Source organism: Oncorhynchus tshawytscha, linkage group LG18 (genome assembly GCF_018296145.1).
Source record: "Oncorhynchus tshawytscha isolate Ot180627B linkage group LG18, Otsh_v2.0, whole genome shotgun sequence".
NCBI classification, from domain to species: Eukaryota; Metazoa; Chordata; class Actinopteri; order Salmoniformes; family Salmonidae; genus Oncorhynchus; species Oncorhynchus tshawytscha.
In genome coordinates, this window is record NC_056446.1 from 35,190,500 (window position 1) to 35,206,157 (window position 15,658).

Sequence of the window (15,658 nt, forward strand, 5' to 3'; positions counted from 1 at the left end):
TGTGTGTCTGGGCAGTAGTCCTGGCTTGGATCTCTGTGTGTGTGTGTGTGTGTGTGTGTCTGGGCAGTAGTCCTGGCTTGGATCTCTGTGTGTGTGTGTCTGGGCAGTAGTCCTGGCTTGGATCTGTGTGTGTGTGTCTGGGCAGTAGTCCTGGCTTGGATCTGTGTGTGTGTGTCTGGGCAGTAGTCCTGGCTTGGATCTGTGTGTGTGTGTGTCTGGGCAGTAGTCCTGGCTTGGATCTGTGTGTGTGTGTGTGTGTCTGGGCAGTAGTCCTGGCTTGGATCTCTGTGTGTGTGTGTGTGTGTGTGTGTGTGTGTGTGTGTGTGTGTGTGTGTGTGTGTGTGTGTGTGTGTGTGTGTGTGTGTGTGTGTGTGTGTGTGTGTGTGTGTGTGTCTGGGCAGTAGTCCTGGCTTGGATCTCTGTGTGTGTGTGTGTCTGGGCAGTAGTCCTGGCTTGGATCTCTGTGTGTGTGTGTCTGGGCAGTAGTCCTGGCTTGGATCTGTGTGTGTGTGTGTCTGGGCAGTAGTCCTGGCTTGGATCTCTGTGTGTGTGTGTCTGGGCAGTAGTCCTGGCTTGGATCTCTGTGTGTGTGTGTCTGGGCAGTAGTCCTGGCTTGGATCTCTGTGTGTGTGTGTGTGTGTGTCTGGGCAGTAGTCCTGGCTTGGATCTGTGTGTGTGTGTGTCTGGGCAGTAGTCCTGGCTTGGATCTGTGTGTGTGTGTGTGTGTCTGGGCAGTAGTCCTGGCTTGGATCTCTGTGTGTGTGTGTGTGTGTGTGTGTGTGTGTGTGTGTGTGTGTGTGTGTGTGTGTGTCTGGGCAGTAGTCCTGGCTTGGATCTCTGTGTGTGTGTGTGTCTGCGCAGTAGTCCTGGCTTGGATCTCTGTGTGTGTGTGTCTGGGCAGTAGTCCTGGCTTGGATCTGTGTGTGTGTGTGTCTGGGCAGTAGTCCTGGCTTGGATCTGTGTGTGTGTGTCTGGGCAGTAGTCCTGGCTTGGATCTCTGTGTGTGTGTGTCTGGGCAGTAGTCCTGGCTTGGATCTCTGTGTGTGTGTTTGTGTGTGTCTGGGCAGTAGTCCTGGCTTGGATCTCTGTGTGTGTGTGTCTGGGCAGTAGTCCTGGCTTGGATCTCTGTGTGTGTGTGTGTCTGGGCAGTAGTCCTGGCTTGGATCTCTGTGTGTGTGTGTCTGGGCAGTAGTCCTGGCTTGGATCTCTGTGTGTGTGTGTGTGTGTGTGTGTGTGTGTGTGTGTGTGTGTGTGTGTGTGTGTGTGTATGTGTGTCTGGGCAGTAGTCCTGGCTTGGATCTCTGTGTGTGTGTGTCTGGGCAGTAGTCCTGGCTTGGATCTCTGTGTGTGTGTGTGTGTCTGGGCAGTAGTCCTGGCTTGGATCTCTGTGTGTGTGTGTCTGGGCAGTAGTCCTGGCTTGGATCTGTGTGTGTGTGTGTCTGGGCAGTAGTCCTGGCTTGGATCTCTGTGTGTGTGTGTGTGTCTGGGCAGTAGTCCTGGCTTGGATCTCTGTGTGTGTGTGTGTGTGTGTGTGTGTGTGTGTGTGTGTGTGTGTGTGTGTGTGTGTGTGTGTGTGTCTGGGCAGTAGTCCTGGCTTGGATCTGTGTGTGTGTGTGTGTGTGTCTGGGCAGTAGTCCTGGCTTGGATCTGTGTGTGTGTGTGTGTGTCTGGGCAGTAGTCCTGGCTTGGATTTCTGTGTGTGTGTGTGTGTGTCTGGGCAGTAGTCCTGGCTTGGATCTCTGTGTGTGTGTGTGTGTGTGTCTGGGCAGTAGTCCTGGCTTGGATCTCTGTGTGTGTGTGTCTGGGCAGTAGTCCTGGCTTGGATCTGTGTGTGTGTGTCTGGGCAGTAGTCCTGGCTTGGATCTGTGTGTGTGTGTGTCTGGGCAGTAGTCCTGGCTTGGATCTGTGTGTGTGTGTGTCTGGGCAGTAGTCCTGGCTTGGATCTGTGTGTGTGTGTGTGTCTGGGCAGTAGTCCTGGCTTGGATCTCTGTGTGTGTGTGTGTGTGTGTGTGTGTGTGTGTGTGTGTGTGTGTGTGTGTGTGTGTGTGTGTGTGTGTGTGTGTGTGTCTGGGCAGTAGTCCTGGCTTGGATCTCTGTGTGTGTGTGTGTCTGGGCAGTAGTCCTGGCTTGGATCTCTGTGTGTGTGTGTCTGGGCAGTAGTCCTGGCTTGGATCTGTGTGTGTGTGTGTCTGGGCAGTAGTCCTGGCTTGGATCTCTGTGTGTGTGTGTCTGGGCAGTAGTCCTGGCTTGGATCTCTCTGTGTGTGTGTGTCTGGGCAGTAGTCCTGGCTTGGATCTCTGTGTGTGTGTGTGTGTGTGTCTGGGCAGTAGTCCTGGCTTGGATCTGTGTGTGTGTGTGTCTGGGCAGTAGTCCTGGCTTGGATCTGTGTGTGTGTGTGTGTCTGGGCAGTAGTCCTGGCTTGGATCTGTGTGTGTGTGTGTGTGTGTGTGTGTGTGTGTGTGTGTGTGTGTGTGTGTGTGTGTGTGTGTGTGTGTGTGTGTGTGTGTGTGTGTGTGTGTCTGGGCAGTAGTCCTGGCTTGGATCTCTGTGTGTGTGTGTGTCTGCGCAGTAGTCCTGGCTTGGATCTCTGTGTGTGTGTGTCTGGGCAGTAGTCCTGGCTTGGATCTCTGTGTGTGTGTGTCTGGGCAGTAGTCCTGGCTTGGATCTCTGTGTGTGTGTGTCTGGGCAGTAGTCCTGGCTTGGATCTCTGTGTGTGTGTTTGTGTGTGTCTGGGCAGTAGTCCTGGCTTGGATCTCTGTGTGTGTGTGTCTGGGCAGTAGTCCTGGCTTGGATCTCTGTGTGTGTGTGTGTCTGGGCAGTAGTCCTGGCTTGGATCTGTGTGTGTGTGTGTCTGGGCAGTAGTCCTGGCTTGGATCTGTGTGTGTGTGTCTGGGCAGTAGTCCTGGCTTGGATCTCTGTGTGTGTGTGTGTGTCTGGGCAGTAGTCCTGGCTTGGATCTGTGTGTGTGTGTGTGTCTGGGCAGTAGTCCTGGCTTGGATCTGTGTGTGTGTGTGTGTGTCTGGGCAGTAGTCCTGGCTTGGATCTCTGTGTGTATGTGTGTCTGGGCAGTAGTCCTGGCTTGGATCTCTGTGTGTGTGTGTGTGTGTGTGTGTGTGTGTGTGTGTGTGTGTGTGTGTGTGTGTGTGTGTGTGTGTGTGTGTGTGTGTGTGTGTGTGTGTGTGTGTGTGTCTGGGCAGTAGTCCTGGCTTGGATCTGTGTGTGTGTGTGTCTGGGCAGTAGTCCTGGCTTGGATCTGTGTGTGTGTGTGTCTGGGCAGTAGTCCTGGCTTGGATCTGTGTGTGTGTGTCTGGGCAGTAGTCCTGGCTTGGATCTCTGTGTGTGTGTGTGTGTGTGTGTGTGTCTGGGCAGTAGTCCTGGCTTGGATCTGTGTGTGTGTGTGTCTGGGCAGTAGTCCTGGCTTGGATCTCTTTGTGTGTGTGTGTCTGGGCAGTAGTCCTGGCTTGGATCTCTGTGTGTGTGTGTGTGTCTGGGCAGTAGTCCTGGCTTGGATCTGTGTGTGTGTGTGTGTCTGGGCAGTAGTCCTGGCTTGGATCTGTGTGTGTGTGTGTGTGTGTGTCTGGGCAGTAGTCCTGGCTTGGATCTCTGTGTGTATGTGTGTCTGGGCAGTAGTCCTGGCTTGGATCTCTGTGTGTGTGTGTGTGTGTGTGTGTGTGTGTGTGTGTGTGTGTGTGTGTGTGTGTCTGGGCAGTAGTCCTGGCTTGGATCTGTGTGTGTGTGTGTCTGGGCAGTAGTCCTGGCTTGGATCTGTGTGTGTGTGTGTCTGGGCAGTAGTCCTGGCTTGGATCTGTGTGTGTGTGTGTCTGGGCAGTAGTCCTGGCTTGGATCTCTGTGTGTGTGTGTGTGTCTGGGCAGTAGTCCTGGCTTGGATCTGTGTGTGTGTGTGTCTGGGCAGTAGTCCTGGCTTGGATCTCTGTGTGTGTGTGTGTGTCTGGGCAGTAGTCCTGGCTTGGATCTGTGTGTGTGTGTTTCTGGGCAGTAGTCCTGGCTTGGATCTCTGTGTGTGTGTGTGTGTCTGGGCAGTAGTCCTGGCTTGGATCTCTGTGTGTGTGTGTGTCTGGGCAGTAGTCCTGGCTTGGATATGTGTGTGTGTGTGTCTGGGTAGTAGTCCTGGCTTGGATCTCTGTGTGTGTGTGTGTGTGTGTGTGTGTGTGTGTGTGTGTGTGTGTGTGTGTGTGTGTGTGTGTGTGTGTGTGTGTGTGTGTGTGTATGTGTGTCTGGGCAGTAGTCCTGGCTTGGATCTCTGTGTGTGTGTGTGTGTGTGTGTGTGTGTGTGTGTGTGTGTGTGTGTCTGGGCAGTAGTCCTGGCTTGGATCTCTCTGTGTGTGTGTGTATGTGTGTCTGGGCAGTAGTCCTGGCTTGGATCTCTGTGTGTGTGTGTGTGTGTGTGTATGTGTGTCTGGGCAGTAGTCCTGGCTTGGATCTGTGTATGTGTGTATGTGTGTCTGGGCAGTAGTCCTGCCTTGGATCTCTGTGTGTGTGTGTGTGTGTGTGTGTGTGTATGTGTGTCTGGGCAGTAGTCCTGGCTTGGATCTGTGTGTGTATGTGTGTCTGGGCAGTAGTCCTGGCTTGGATCTGTGTATGTGTGTATGTGTGTCTGGGCAGTAGTCCTGCCTTGGATCTCTGTGTGTGTGTGTGTGTGTGTGTGTGTATGTGTGTCTGGGCAGTAGTCCTGGCTTGGATATGTGTGTGTGTGTGTGTGTGTGTGTGTGTGTGTGTGTGTGTGTGTGTGTGTGTGTGTGTGTGTGTGTGTGTGTGTGTGTGTGTCTGGGCAGTAGTTCTGGCTTGGATCTCTGTGTGTGTGTATGTGTGTCTGGGCAGTAGTCCTGGCTTGGATCTCTGTGTGTGTGTGTGTCTCATGGGTAGCTTGTGGGTGGGTGTGTGTGTTTTTGTTTCACTGTGTGTGTGCGTGCGTGTGATGGTGTGCCCACGTGTATGTGTGTGTGTTAGGTCAAAACTATACATGTGTTCTAATGTAATGTACCAGGACATTTGCATGCTTTCCTACCTGCGTGCCTGTCTGTGTGTGTGTGTGTCTGTGTGTGTGGGCGTATGTGGTGTGTGATGCTTGATGGTGTGCGTGAAGGCGAGTGACCTATCCTGTGGCTTTCTCCAGGCCTCACGGAGAGAGTTCAGGGCTCACCTGGATGAGGTCATCACGCTCAAGTCAAGGTACTCTACCTTGGACCAGGTAAACCCACCTTACCTTCTATCTATCCCCTCCCCCTTACCTTCTATCTACCCCCCCTCCCCTTACCTTCTATCTACCCCCCCCCCTTTCCTTCTATCTACCCCCCTTACCTTCTATCTTCCCCCTCCCCTTACCTTCTATCTACCCCCCTTCTATCTACCCCCTCCCCTTCTATCTACCCCCCCCTTACCTTCTATCTACCCCCTCCCCTTACCTTCTATCTACCCCCTCCCCTTACCTTCTATCTACCCCCTCCCCCTTACCTTCTATCTACCCCCTTCTATCTACCCCCTCCCATTAACTTCTATCTACCCCTCCCCTTACCTTCTATCTACCCCCCTTCTATCTACCCCTCCCATTAACTTCTATCTACCCCCTCACCCCTTACCTTCTATCTACCCCCACCCCTTACCTTCTATCTACCCCCACCCCTTACCTTCTATCTACCCCCTCCCCTTACCTTCTATCTACCCCCCATCCCCCTTACCTTCTATCTACCCCCTCCCCTTACCTTCTATCTACCCCCTCCCCTTACCTTCTATCTACCCCCTTTACCTTCTATCTACCCCCTCCCCCTTACCTTCTATCTACCCCCTTACCTTCTATCTACCCCCTTACCTTCTATCTACCCCCTCCCCTTACCTTCTATCTACCCCCTCCCCTTACCTTCTATCTACCCCCTCCCCTTCTATCTAACCCCCCTTACCTTCTATCTACCCCCTCCCCTTACCTTCTATCTACCCCCCTTCTATCTACCCCTCCCGCTTCTATCTAACCCCCCGCCCTTACCTTCTATCTACCCCCTCCCCCGTACCTTATATCTACCCCCTCCCCTTACCTTCTATCTACCCCCTCCCCTTACCTTCTATCTACACCCCTTCCCTTACCTTCTATCTACCCCCTCCCCTTACCTTCTATCTACCCCCTCCCCCTCCCCTTACCTTCTATCTACTCCCCCTTACCTTACCTTCTATCTACCCCCTCCCCTTACCTTCTATCTACCCCCTCCCCCTTACCTTCTATCTACCCCCTCCCCCTTACCTACTATCTACCCCCTTACCTTCTATCTACCCCCTTACCTTCTATCTACCCCCTTCCCCTTCTATCTAACCCCCTTACCTTCTATCTACCCCCCTTACCTTCTATCTACCCCCTCCCCCTTACCTTCTATCTACCCCCTCCCCTTCTATCTACCCCCTGCCCCGTACCTTATATCTACCCCTCCCCTTACCTTATATCTACCCCTCCCCTTACCTTCTATCTACCCCCTCCCCTTACCTTCTATCTACTCCCCCTTACCTTCTATCTACCCCACTCCCATTCACTTCTATCTACACCCCATCCCCCTACCTTCTATCTACCCCCTCCCCCTACCTTCTATCTATCTACCCCCATTCCCTTACCGTCTATCTACCCCCATTCCCACATACCGGCATGCGGGCCCCGCTCCTCAACATAGACACAGCTACAGTCACCACACAGCACTAGGGCCTCATAGAATCCAGTTAAAGACAGCTGTCAGGTCAGACATCCAGAGGTAGATAGACAGGAAAGAGGGTCCACAGCCCACAGAGGTCTCACCATCTCAGGCAGACTGCCCTCTGCAGCTCCCCTGTGTGGTGATGCAGTACTGGAGCTCATCTACAGGACATAGAGACTGTAGGAAAGAGAGGGAGGATGTACATTAGGAGAGGCAGGATGGAAACATAGGATATATATTGACATAGAAACACACACTATGAAAAGGATATATTTAGGAATTTGGCTCATAGAGTAGTATGGGTAGTGTAATCTTGCTTAGCAATTTGGCTTGTTCTGTTCATATCAACACATATCTCTAATTATGCATTTGAACAGTGTGTGTCCGTCAATAGCAAAGCCCATACAGTAGAGTACTTTACACTAGGGTTGGAAATAGATGGTGTTCAGTAGAGTTGAAGATCGATAGTGTTCAGTGGAGTTAGAGGATAGTGTTCGTTACAATAGGGTTGGAGATAGGATAGTGTACAGTAGGGTTGGAGATAGGATAGTGTACAGTAGGGTTGGAGATAGGATAGTGTACAGTAGGGTTGGAGATAGGATAGTGTACTGTACATCTCTCCCCATGCCTCTCTAGAACTCCTCCACTGTTCATTCTCTGTCATTCATTACCCATCTAGTCGTGGTGTGCCTGTGGGGAGGGGAGCATTTATTTTAGCATTGTTGTTGTTTATGTATGTGTTTTTGTTGATGTCTATGAGAAGAGATGCACGTGAATGTCCTTGTACCAGAGAATAGGTGGGTGGGTGCCACAGTAGCATACAGTCAGTATAGCCAGAGGAAGTGCTGAAGGTTAGCCCTGGAGAATTCTAGAGTAGTCGTGTGGAGCAGAGAGCCAACCAGGGACATCTCTCCCTCTCTCTCTCTCCCGCCTCTCCCACCCCTCTCTCCCTTGTTCCCTCCCCTCTCTTCCTCCCCTCCCTCTCTCCCTCCCCTCCCTCTCTCCCTCCCCTCTCTCCCCCTTAGGCGCTGCTTTGGGAATTGAGTCTCGTCTTTGGAGAGCTACAGAAGAACTCCTCCCCTTTCTCCCTGCCCTCTCTTCTATCCCTCTCCCCTGTGGGACAGGTCATTGGTAGAGGAGGTTGGAACTCCTCCTCCTCCCCTTTCTCCCTCCCCTCTCTTCTATCCCTCTCCCCTGTGGGACAGGTCATTGGTAGAGGAGGTTGGAACTCCTCCTCCTCCCCTTTCTCCCTCCCCTCTCTTCTATCCCTCTCCCCTGTGGGACAGGTCATTGGTAGAGGAGGTTGGAACTCCTCCTCTCCTCAACTCTACTCTCCTCAACTCTGCTCTCCTGAACTCTGCTCTCCTCTCCTTTTCTCTCCTCCCCTCCCTGCCCAATGTCACAGCCCTCTCCTCTTCCTCTCCTCCCCTCCCTGCCCAATGTCACAGCCCTCTCCTCTTCCTCTCCTCCCCTCCCTGCCCAATGTCACAGCCCTCTCCTCTTCCTCTCCTCCTAAATCTTCCTCTTTGCATAATTTGTGTTACAGTGTCTTTGTTTTTCTGCTGAGCTCAGCACAGAAGCACAGAAACAGTCCCCTCATCCCCTCGAGCCGCTTCTAAACCTCTTCTCTTATTGGTCCATTGATTTACCCCCGGGCATTTAGCTTAGCAGCCGTCGCCGCCCACTAAGAGATCTTTCTCCCTGATCCAGCCTCCGCACTCGCCACTTGCTGTACCTCTCAACCCCTCCCCACGTCCCTCCACCTCTACCCACCCCTCTGCCATTGATCTCCGTGGCCGATCGTCGTGACAACCCGTCGTCAGGCCGTTTTAGGGTGTTTCCGCAGCGACTATCAGGTTGCCGTGTAAAGCGATTAGGGTTGTTGGCAGATGTGTGTTTGTATTCTTGGCACTCTGTATTAGGTAGCTGTATTGTCAGGGTCTAGCCCAATGCAAGCTCTGCTACACACACACACGGAAACACACAGAAACACACAGACACAGTTACTCAGCATATTCACACATGATGTATCAACAGTTTACTCAAACAAATACACCTACACATACACAGTGTGTTCGGAAAGTACACGAATCCCTAGACTTTTTCCACATTTTGTTACATTACAGCCTTATTCTAAAATTTGATTAAATTGTTTTTTCCCTCATCAATCTCCACACAATACCCCATAATAAAAACAAATTTGAAGACATTTTTGAAAATGTATAAAAAAACAAATGAAAATGACATTTACATAAGTATTCAGACCCTTTACTCAGCACTTTGTTGAAGCACCGTTGGCAGCGATTACAACCTTGAGTCTTCTTGGGGACGATGCTACAAGCTTGGCACACCTGTATTAGGGGAGTTTCTCCCATTCTTCTCTGCAGATCCTCTCAAGCTCTGTCAGGCTGGATGGGGTCGCTGCATAGCTATTTTCCATGCTTCTCCGTAGGGATGGTATAAGGTTTCCTCCAGACGTGACGCTTGCCATTCAGGCGAAAGAGTTCAATCTTGGTTTCATCAGACCAGAGAATCTTGTTTCTCATGGTCTGAGAGTCTTTAGGTGCCTTTTGGCAAACTCCAAGTGGGCTGTCATGTGCCTTTTACTGAGGAGTGGCTTCTGTCTGGCCACTCTACCATAAAGGCCTGATTGGTGGAGTGCTGCAGAGATGGTTGTCCTTCTGGAAGGTTCTCCCATCTCCACAGAGGACCTCTGGAGCTCTGACAGTGACCATCAGGTTCTTGGTCACCTCCCTGACCAAGGCCCTTCTCCCCTGATTGTTCAGTTTGGCCGGGCGGCCAGCTCTAGGAAGAGTCTTGGTGGTTCCAAACTTCTTCAATTTAAGAATGATGGAGGCAACTATGTTCTTGGGGACCTTCAATGCTGCAGACAGTTTTTGGTATCCTTCCCCAGATCTGTGCCTCGACACAATCCTGTCTCGGAGCTCGACGGACAATTCCTTCCTTTGGTTTTTGCTCTGACATGCTGTGGGACCTCATATAGACAGGTGTGTGCCTTTCCAAATCATGTCCAATCAATTGAATTTACCACAGGTGGACTCCAATCAAGTTGTAGAAACATCAAAAGGATGATCAATGGAAACCGGATGCACCTGAACTCAATTTCGTGTTATAGCAAAGGGTCTGAATACTTATGTAAATAAGGTATTTCAGTTTTTTATTGTAATACATTTGCAAACATTTCAAAAATGTTTTCACTTTGTCATTATGGGGTATTGTGATGTCATTATGGGGTATTGTGATGTCATTATGTGGTATTGAGTGTAGATTGCTGAGGATGTTTTATTTATTTAATCCATTTTAGAATAAGGCTGTAATGTAACAACATGTGGAAAAAGGGAAGAGGTCTGAATACTTTCTGAATGCACTGTACACACACACACACACACACACACTGCAGAGTGTAGAACAACTGCTGTGTGTGTGTGTGTGTGTGTGTGTGTGTGTGTGTGTGTGTGTGTGTGTGTGTGTGTGTGTGTGTGTGTGTGTGTGTGTGTGTGTGTGTGTGTGTGTGTGTGTGTGTGTGTGTGTGTGCACATACAGCATGTCTGTACAGTATGTCTGACTTTAAGTTCTGTGAGTTTTGTAGTGTGTGTGTGTGCAAACTGTTTGAATGATGTGAAACCTGAACTAGAAAATGTGTTGACATGTGTATGTTATATTTTGCATCACTCACATCATGTATACACTTCTTCTCTTTCTCAATTGTCCAAGGAAAGAGGGATTTGGAGGGAGGGAGGGAGAGAGTGAGAAAAGGTGCTTCTGCTCTCAACCTCTCTCTCTCTCTGTCTCACTGTATCTCTGTCTCACTGTCTCTCTGTCTCACTGTCTCTCTGTCTCACTGTCTCTCTCTCTCACTGTCTCTCTGTCTCACTGTCTCTCTCTCTCACTGTCTCTCTGTCTCACTGTCTCTCTCTCTCACTGTCTCTCTCTCTCACTGTCTCTCTCTCTCACTGTCTCACCCTCTCACCCATTGACTCTCACTCTCGCTCACTCTCTCCTCACTAGTGCCACACTCTGCACTCTTTGTTCTATCTATCCATCCACATAGTCATTGTGTGCTCTCTCTACCTCTCTCTCTACCTCTCTCTCTACCTCTCTCTCTACCTCTCTCTCTACCTCTCTCCCTCTCTCCTCTCTCTCCTCTCTCTCTCTCTCCTCTCTCTCTCTCTACCTCTCTCTCTCTCTCTCTCTCTACCTCTCTCTCTCCTCTCTCTCCTCCCTCTCTCCTCTCTCCTTTCTTCTCTCTGCTCTCTCTCTCTCTCTCTCTCTCTCTCTCTCTCTCTCCATGTCTTTCTGGTGGTGTATCTCTTTAGAAAGTTACTTCAGCGCTTGTCTTGAAGTTCTGTTTTTTGTCTTCCCACCTGCGCCTCACCCTCTGTCCATTCTTGGTACCACCAATGTATTAGCATCCTCCACTGTTCTCATACGGTTACACCTAAATATGACCTGAATGTTGAGGAGCAGTTAGCCGGATCACTGACCTGATCCTACCTTCCAGTTAGTAGAATTACATTAGCATTATGGACAGATGTGTTAACAAGTCTAAAGAATAGGAACAGATTTGCTGTTTAAGATTGACTTTTGAAATGGTTCCCTCACAGACTGATGGGATACTGCAGATTTAATTAGAGAAGCACCCAATGTGTTGTTTTGTGTAGTACATCTTCTTGGGTGCTGTGTATGGTCATGTTTGTGTAGTGTGTGTAAAAGTCCACTTTGAACATCCCGTCAGAGACACACCTGTAATGTACTGAATATCATCACCTAGTTGTTGATTGGTAGTCTGCATTTCTGCTTTGTTATTCATTATGCAAGTTGATCTCACTATGTCTTGTTGTAGCCTTAGTGCCTCTCTCCCATCCCCTCCTCTCTCTCGCTTTCATCCCCACTCCCTCTCTCCCATCCCCTCCTCTCTCTCGCTTTCATCCCCACTCCCTCTCTTCCCCAAACCGTTCTGTCTTCTCCTCTTTCATCCCCACTCCCTCTCTTCCCCAAACTGTTCTGTCTTCTCCTCTTTCATCCCCACTCCCTCTCTTCCCCAAACTGTTCTGTCTTCTCCTCTTTCATCCCCACTCCCTCTCTTCCCCAAACCGTTCTCTTCTTCTCTTTCATCCCCACTCCCTCTCTTCCCCAAACCGTTCTGTCTTCTCCTCTTTCATCCCCACTCCCTCTCTTCCCCAAACCGTTCTCTTCTTCTCTTTCATCCCCACTCCCTCTCTTCCCCAAACCGTTCTCTTCTTCTCTTTCATCCCCACTCCCTCTCTTCCCCAAACCATTCTGTCTTCTCCTCTTTCACCCCCACTCCCTCTCTCTTCTCTCCTCTTTCTCTCTCTCTATATACCCCCCTCTCTCTCCTCTATATATTCCCCCTCTATCTCACTCTATATACCCCCTCTCTCTCACTCTATATATCCCCCTCTCTCTCACTCTATATACCCCCCTCTCTCACTCTATATACCCCCCTCTCTCACTCTATATATTCCCCCTCTCTCTCACTCTATATACCCCCCTCTCTCTATATATATATATCCCCCCTCTCTCTCACTCTTCTCTCTCACACTCCCCCTTACCCTATCCCTTCTCTCTTCTGCTAGCTGTAGATTGTTGTTCCTCGTGTCGCTCTCTGTAGTTGTGTTGTGGTACAGTACTGATGCATCCTGGGAGTTGATGTTCACTGATGCCTGTGATGATGCTTTATCTCCTACTAGCTCCAGTGTAGGTTGGAGGGGCTTAAAGATGATCGCAGGACCCATAGGACCTTCAGCTCTCGAGTAACTATCCCCCCTTCCCCTGCTTCCCTCTGTCTCTGAATTCCTCTCTGTTTCTGGCTTCCTCTCTGTTTCTGGCTTCCTCTCTGTCTCTCTCATGCTCTCTCTTTCTCTGTCTCTTGCTTACTCTCTCTAACATGGCCTGCTTTTAGTAGCTGTATCTATTGTTGCTGGATGTCTGTAGATGTCATCGCTCTGTTCCAGTGGTGTTGCTGGATGTCTGTAGATGTCATCGATCTGCTCCAGTAGTGTTGCTGGATGTCTGTAGATGTCATCGATCTGCTCCAGTAGTGTTGCTGGATGTCTGTAGATGTCATCGATCTGCTCCAGTTGTGTTGCCGGATGTCTGTAGATGTCATCGATCTGCTCCAGTAGTGTTGCTGGATGTCTGTAGATGTCATCGATCTGCTCCAGTAGTGTTGCTGGATGTCTGTAGATGTCATCGATCTGCTCCAGTAGTGTTGCCGGATGTCTGTAGATGTCATCGATCTGCTCCAGTAGTGTTGCCGGATGTCTGTAGATGTCATCGATCTGCTCCAGTAGTGTTGCTGGATGTCTGTAAATGTCATCGATCTGCTCCAGTAGTGTTGCTGGATGTCTGTAGATGTCATCGATCTGCTCCAGTAGTGTTGCTGGATGTCTGTAGATGTCATCGATCTGCTCCAGTAGTGTTGCTGGATGTCTGTAGATGTCATCGATCTGCTCCAGTAGTGTTGCTGGATGTCTGTAGATGTCATCGATCTTCTCCAGTAGTGTTGCTGGATGTCTGTAGATGTCATCGATCTGCTCCATTAGTGTTGCTGGAGGTCTGTAGATGTCATCGATCTGCTCCAGTAGTGTTGCTGGATGTCTGTAGATGTCATCGATCTTCTCCAGTAGTGTTGCTGGATGTCTGTAGATGTCATCGATCTGCTCCAGTAGTGTTGCTGGATGTCTGTAAATGTCATCGATCTGCTCCAGTAGTGTTGCTGGATGTCTGTAGATGTCATCGATCTGCTCCAATAGTGTTGCTGGATGTCTGTAGATGTCATCGATCTGCTCCAGTAGTGTTGCTGGATGTCTGTAGATGTCATCGATCTGCTCCAGTAGTGTTGCTGGATGTCTGTAGATGTCATCGATCTGCTCCAGTAGTGTTGCTGGATGTCTGTAGTAGTGTTGCTGGATGTCTGTAGATGTCATCATCGATCTGCTCCATTAGTGTTGCTGGATGTCTGTAGATGTCATCGATCTGCTCCAGTAGTGTTGCTGGATGTCTGTAGATGCCATCGATCTGCTCCAGTTGTGTTGCTGGATGTCTGTAGATGTCATCGATCTGCTCCATTAGTGTTGCTGGATGTCTGTAGATGTCATCGATCTGCTCCAGTAGTGTTGCTGGATGTCTGTAGATGTCATCGATCTGCTCCATTAGTGTTGCTGGATGTCTGTAGATGTCATCGATCTGCTCCAGTAGTGTTGCTGGATGTCTGTAGATGTCATCGATCTGCTCCAGTAGTGTTGCTGGATGTCTGTAGATGTCATCGATCTGCTCCAGTAGTGTTGCTGGATGTCTGTAGATGTCATCGATCTGCTCCAGTAGTGTTGCTGGATGTCTGTAGATGTCATCGATCTGCTCCAGTAGTGTTGCTGGATGTCTGTAAATGTCATCGATCTGCTCCAGTAGTGTTGCTGGATGTCTGTAGATGTCATCGATCTGCTCCAGTAGTGTTGCTGGATGTCTGTAAATGTCATCGATCTGCTCCAGTAGTGTTGCTGGATGTCTGTAGATGTCATCGATCTGCTCCAGTAGTGTTGCTGGATGTCTGTAGATGTCATCGATCTGCTCCAGTGGTGTTGCTGGATGTCTGTAGATGTCATCGATCTGCTCCAGTAGTGTTGCTGGATGTCTGTAGATGTCATCGATCTGCTCCAGTGGTGTTGCACTCTCTCTTTCTCTTTTTTTCTCTGTTCTTTCTCTCTCTTTGTCTCTTAGTTCCATAGTTTAGCTGCAGTCTTGTCTGGTATTGTTGCTTTTCTCTGGGCTGGGGGACCATGCCTCCATCCATCCCCCTCTCTCCCTCTCTCTAGCCAACGGTGTTGCCATAGTTCTAGTGTGTGTGTGTGTGTGTGTGTGTGGGGGGGAGTACATCCAGGGGCTTCTGTCATTGTTTTTGGGGGGTGTACATCCAGGGGCTTCTGTCATTGTTTTTTTTTTGGGGGGCATGTGTATCCATGCATCACTCTCTCCCCATTGGCCAGGGCAGTCAGGGGTCCTCACCAGGGCAACGGGAGGAGGCAGGGAGGGTCTCTCAGGTCCCACTGGGCACATGTTGCAGAGCCACATAGACAGTGGAGCAGGTAATACAGGCAGGCAGACAGACAGACAGACACAGACGGACAGACAGACAGACAGACAGACAGACAGACAGACAGACAGACCGTCTGTGTCTGTCTCTGCCTGCCTGCCTGTCTGTCTGTCAGACAGACAGACAGACAGACAGACACGGGGATACAGACAGACACGGGATACAGACAGAGGGATACAGACAGACAGAGGGATACAGACAGACAGACAGACAGACAGAGGAGACAGACAGACAGACAGACAGACAGACAGACAGACAGACAGACAGACAGACAGACAGACAGACAGACAGACAGAGGGAGAAGCGACAGACAGAGGGAGACAGACAGACAGAGGGAGGGAGGGGGAGGAGACAGACAGACAGACAGACAGACAGAGGGATACAGACAGACAGACAGAGGGATACAGACAGACAGACAGGCAAAGGGATACAGACAGACAGACACAGGGTTACAGACAGACAGAGGGATACAGACAGACACAGGGATACAGACAGACAGACAGACACAGGGATACAGACAGACACAGGGATACAGACAGACACAGGGATACAGACAGACACAGGGATACAGACAGACACAGGGATACAGACAGATAGACAGACACAGGGATACAGACAGACAGACACAGGGATACAGACAGACAGACACAGGGATACAGACAGACAGACAGACAGACAGACAGACAGACAGACACAGGGATACAGACAGACAGACAGACACAGGGATACAGACAGACAGACACAGGGATACAGACAGACACAGGGATACAGACAGACACAGGGATACAGACAGACAGACACAGGGATACAGACAGACAGACAGACAGACAGACAG

General features: G+C 50.2%; 1 protein-coding gene across 1 annotated transcript in view; it reads left to right on the forward strand.

Annotated features, from left to right (window-relative positions):
• Nucleotides 1-15,658, forward strand: part of LOC112217931 (gephyrin) — a 166,193-nt gene that overhangs the window by 126,882 nt on the left and 23,653 nt on the right. Inside the window, exons 10-11 of the mRNA XM_042300533.1 lie at nucleotides 5,135-5,209; nucleotides 12,422-12,484. Of these exons, the coding sequence (XP_042156467.1) occupies nucleotides 5,135-5,209; nucleotides 12,422-12,484 (138 nt within the window). The remainder of the gene's footprint in view (nucleotides 1-5,134; nucleotides 5,210-12,421; nucleotides 12,485-15,658) is intronic.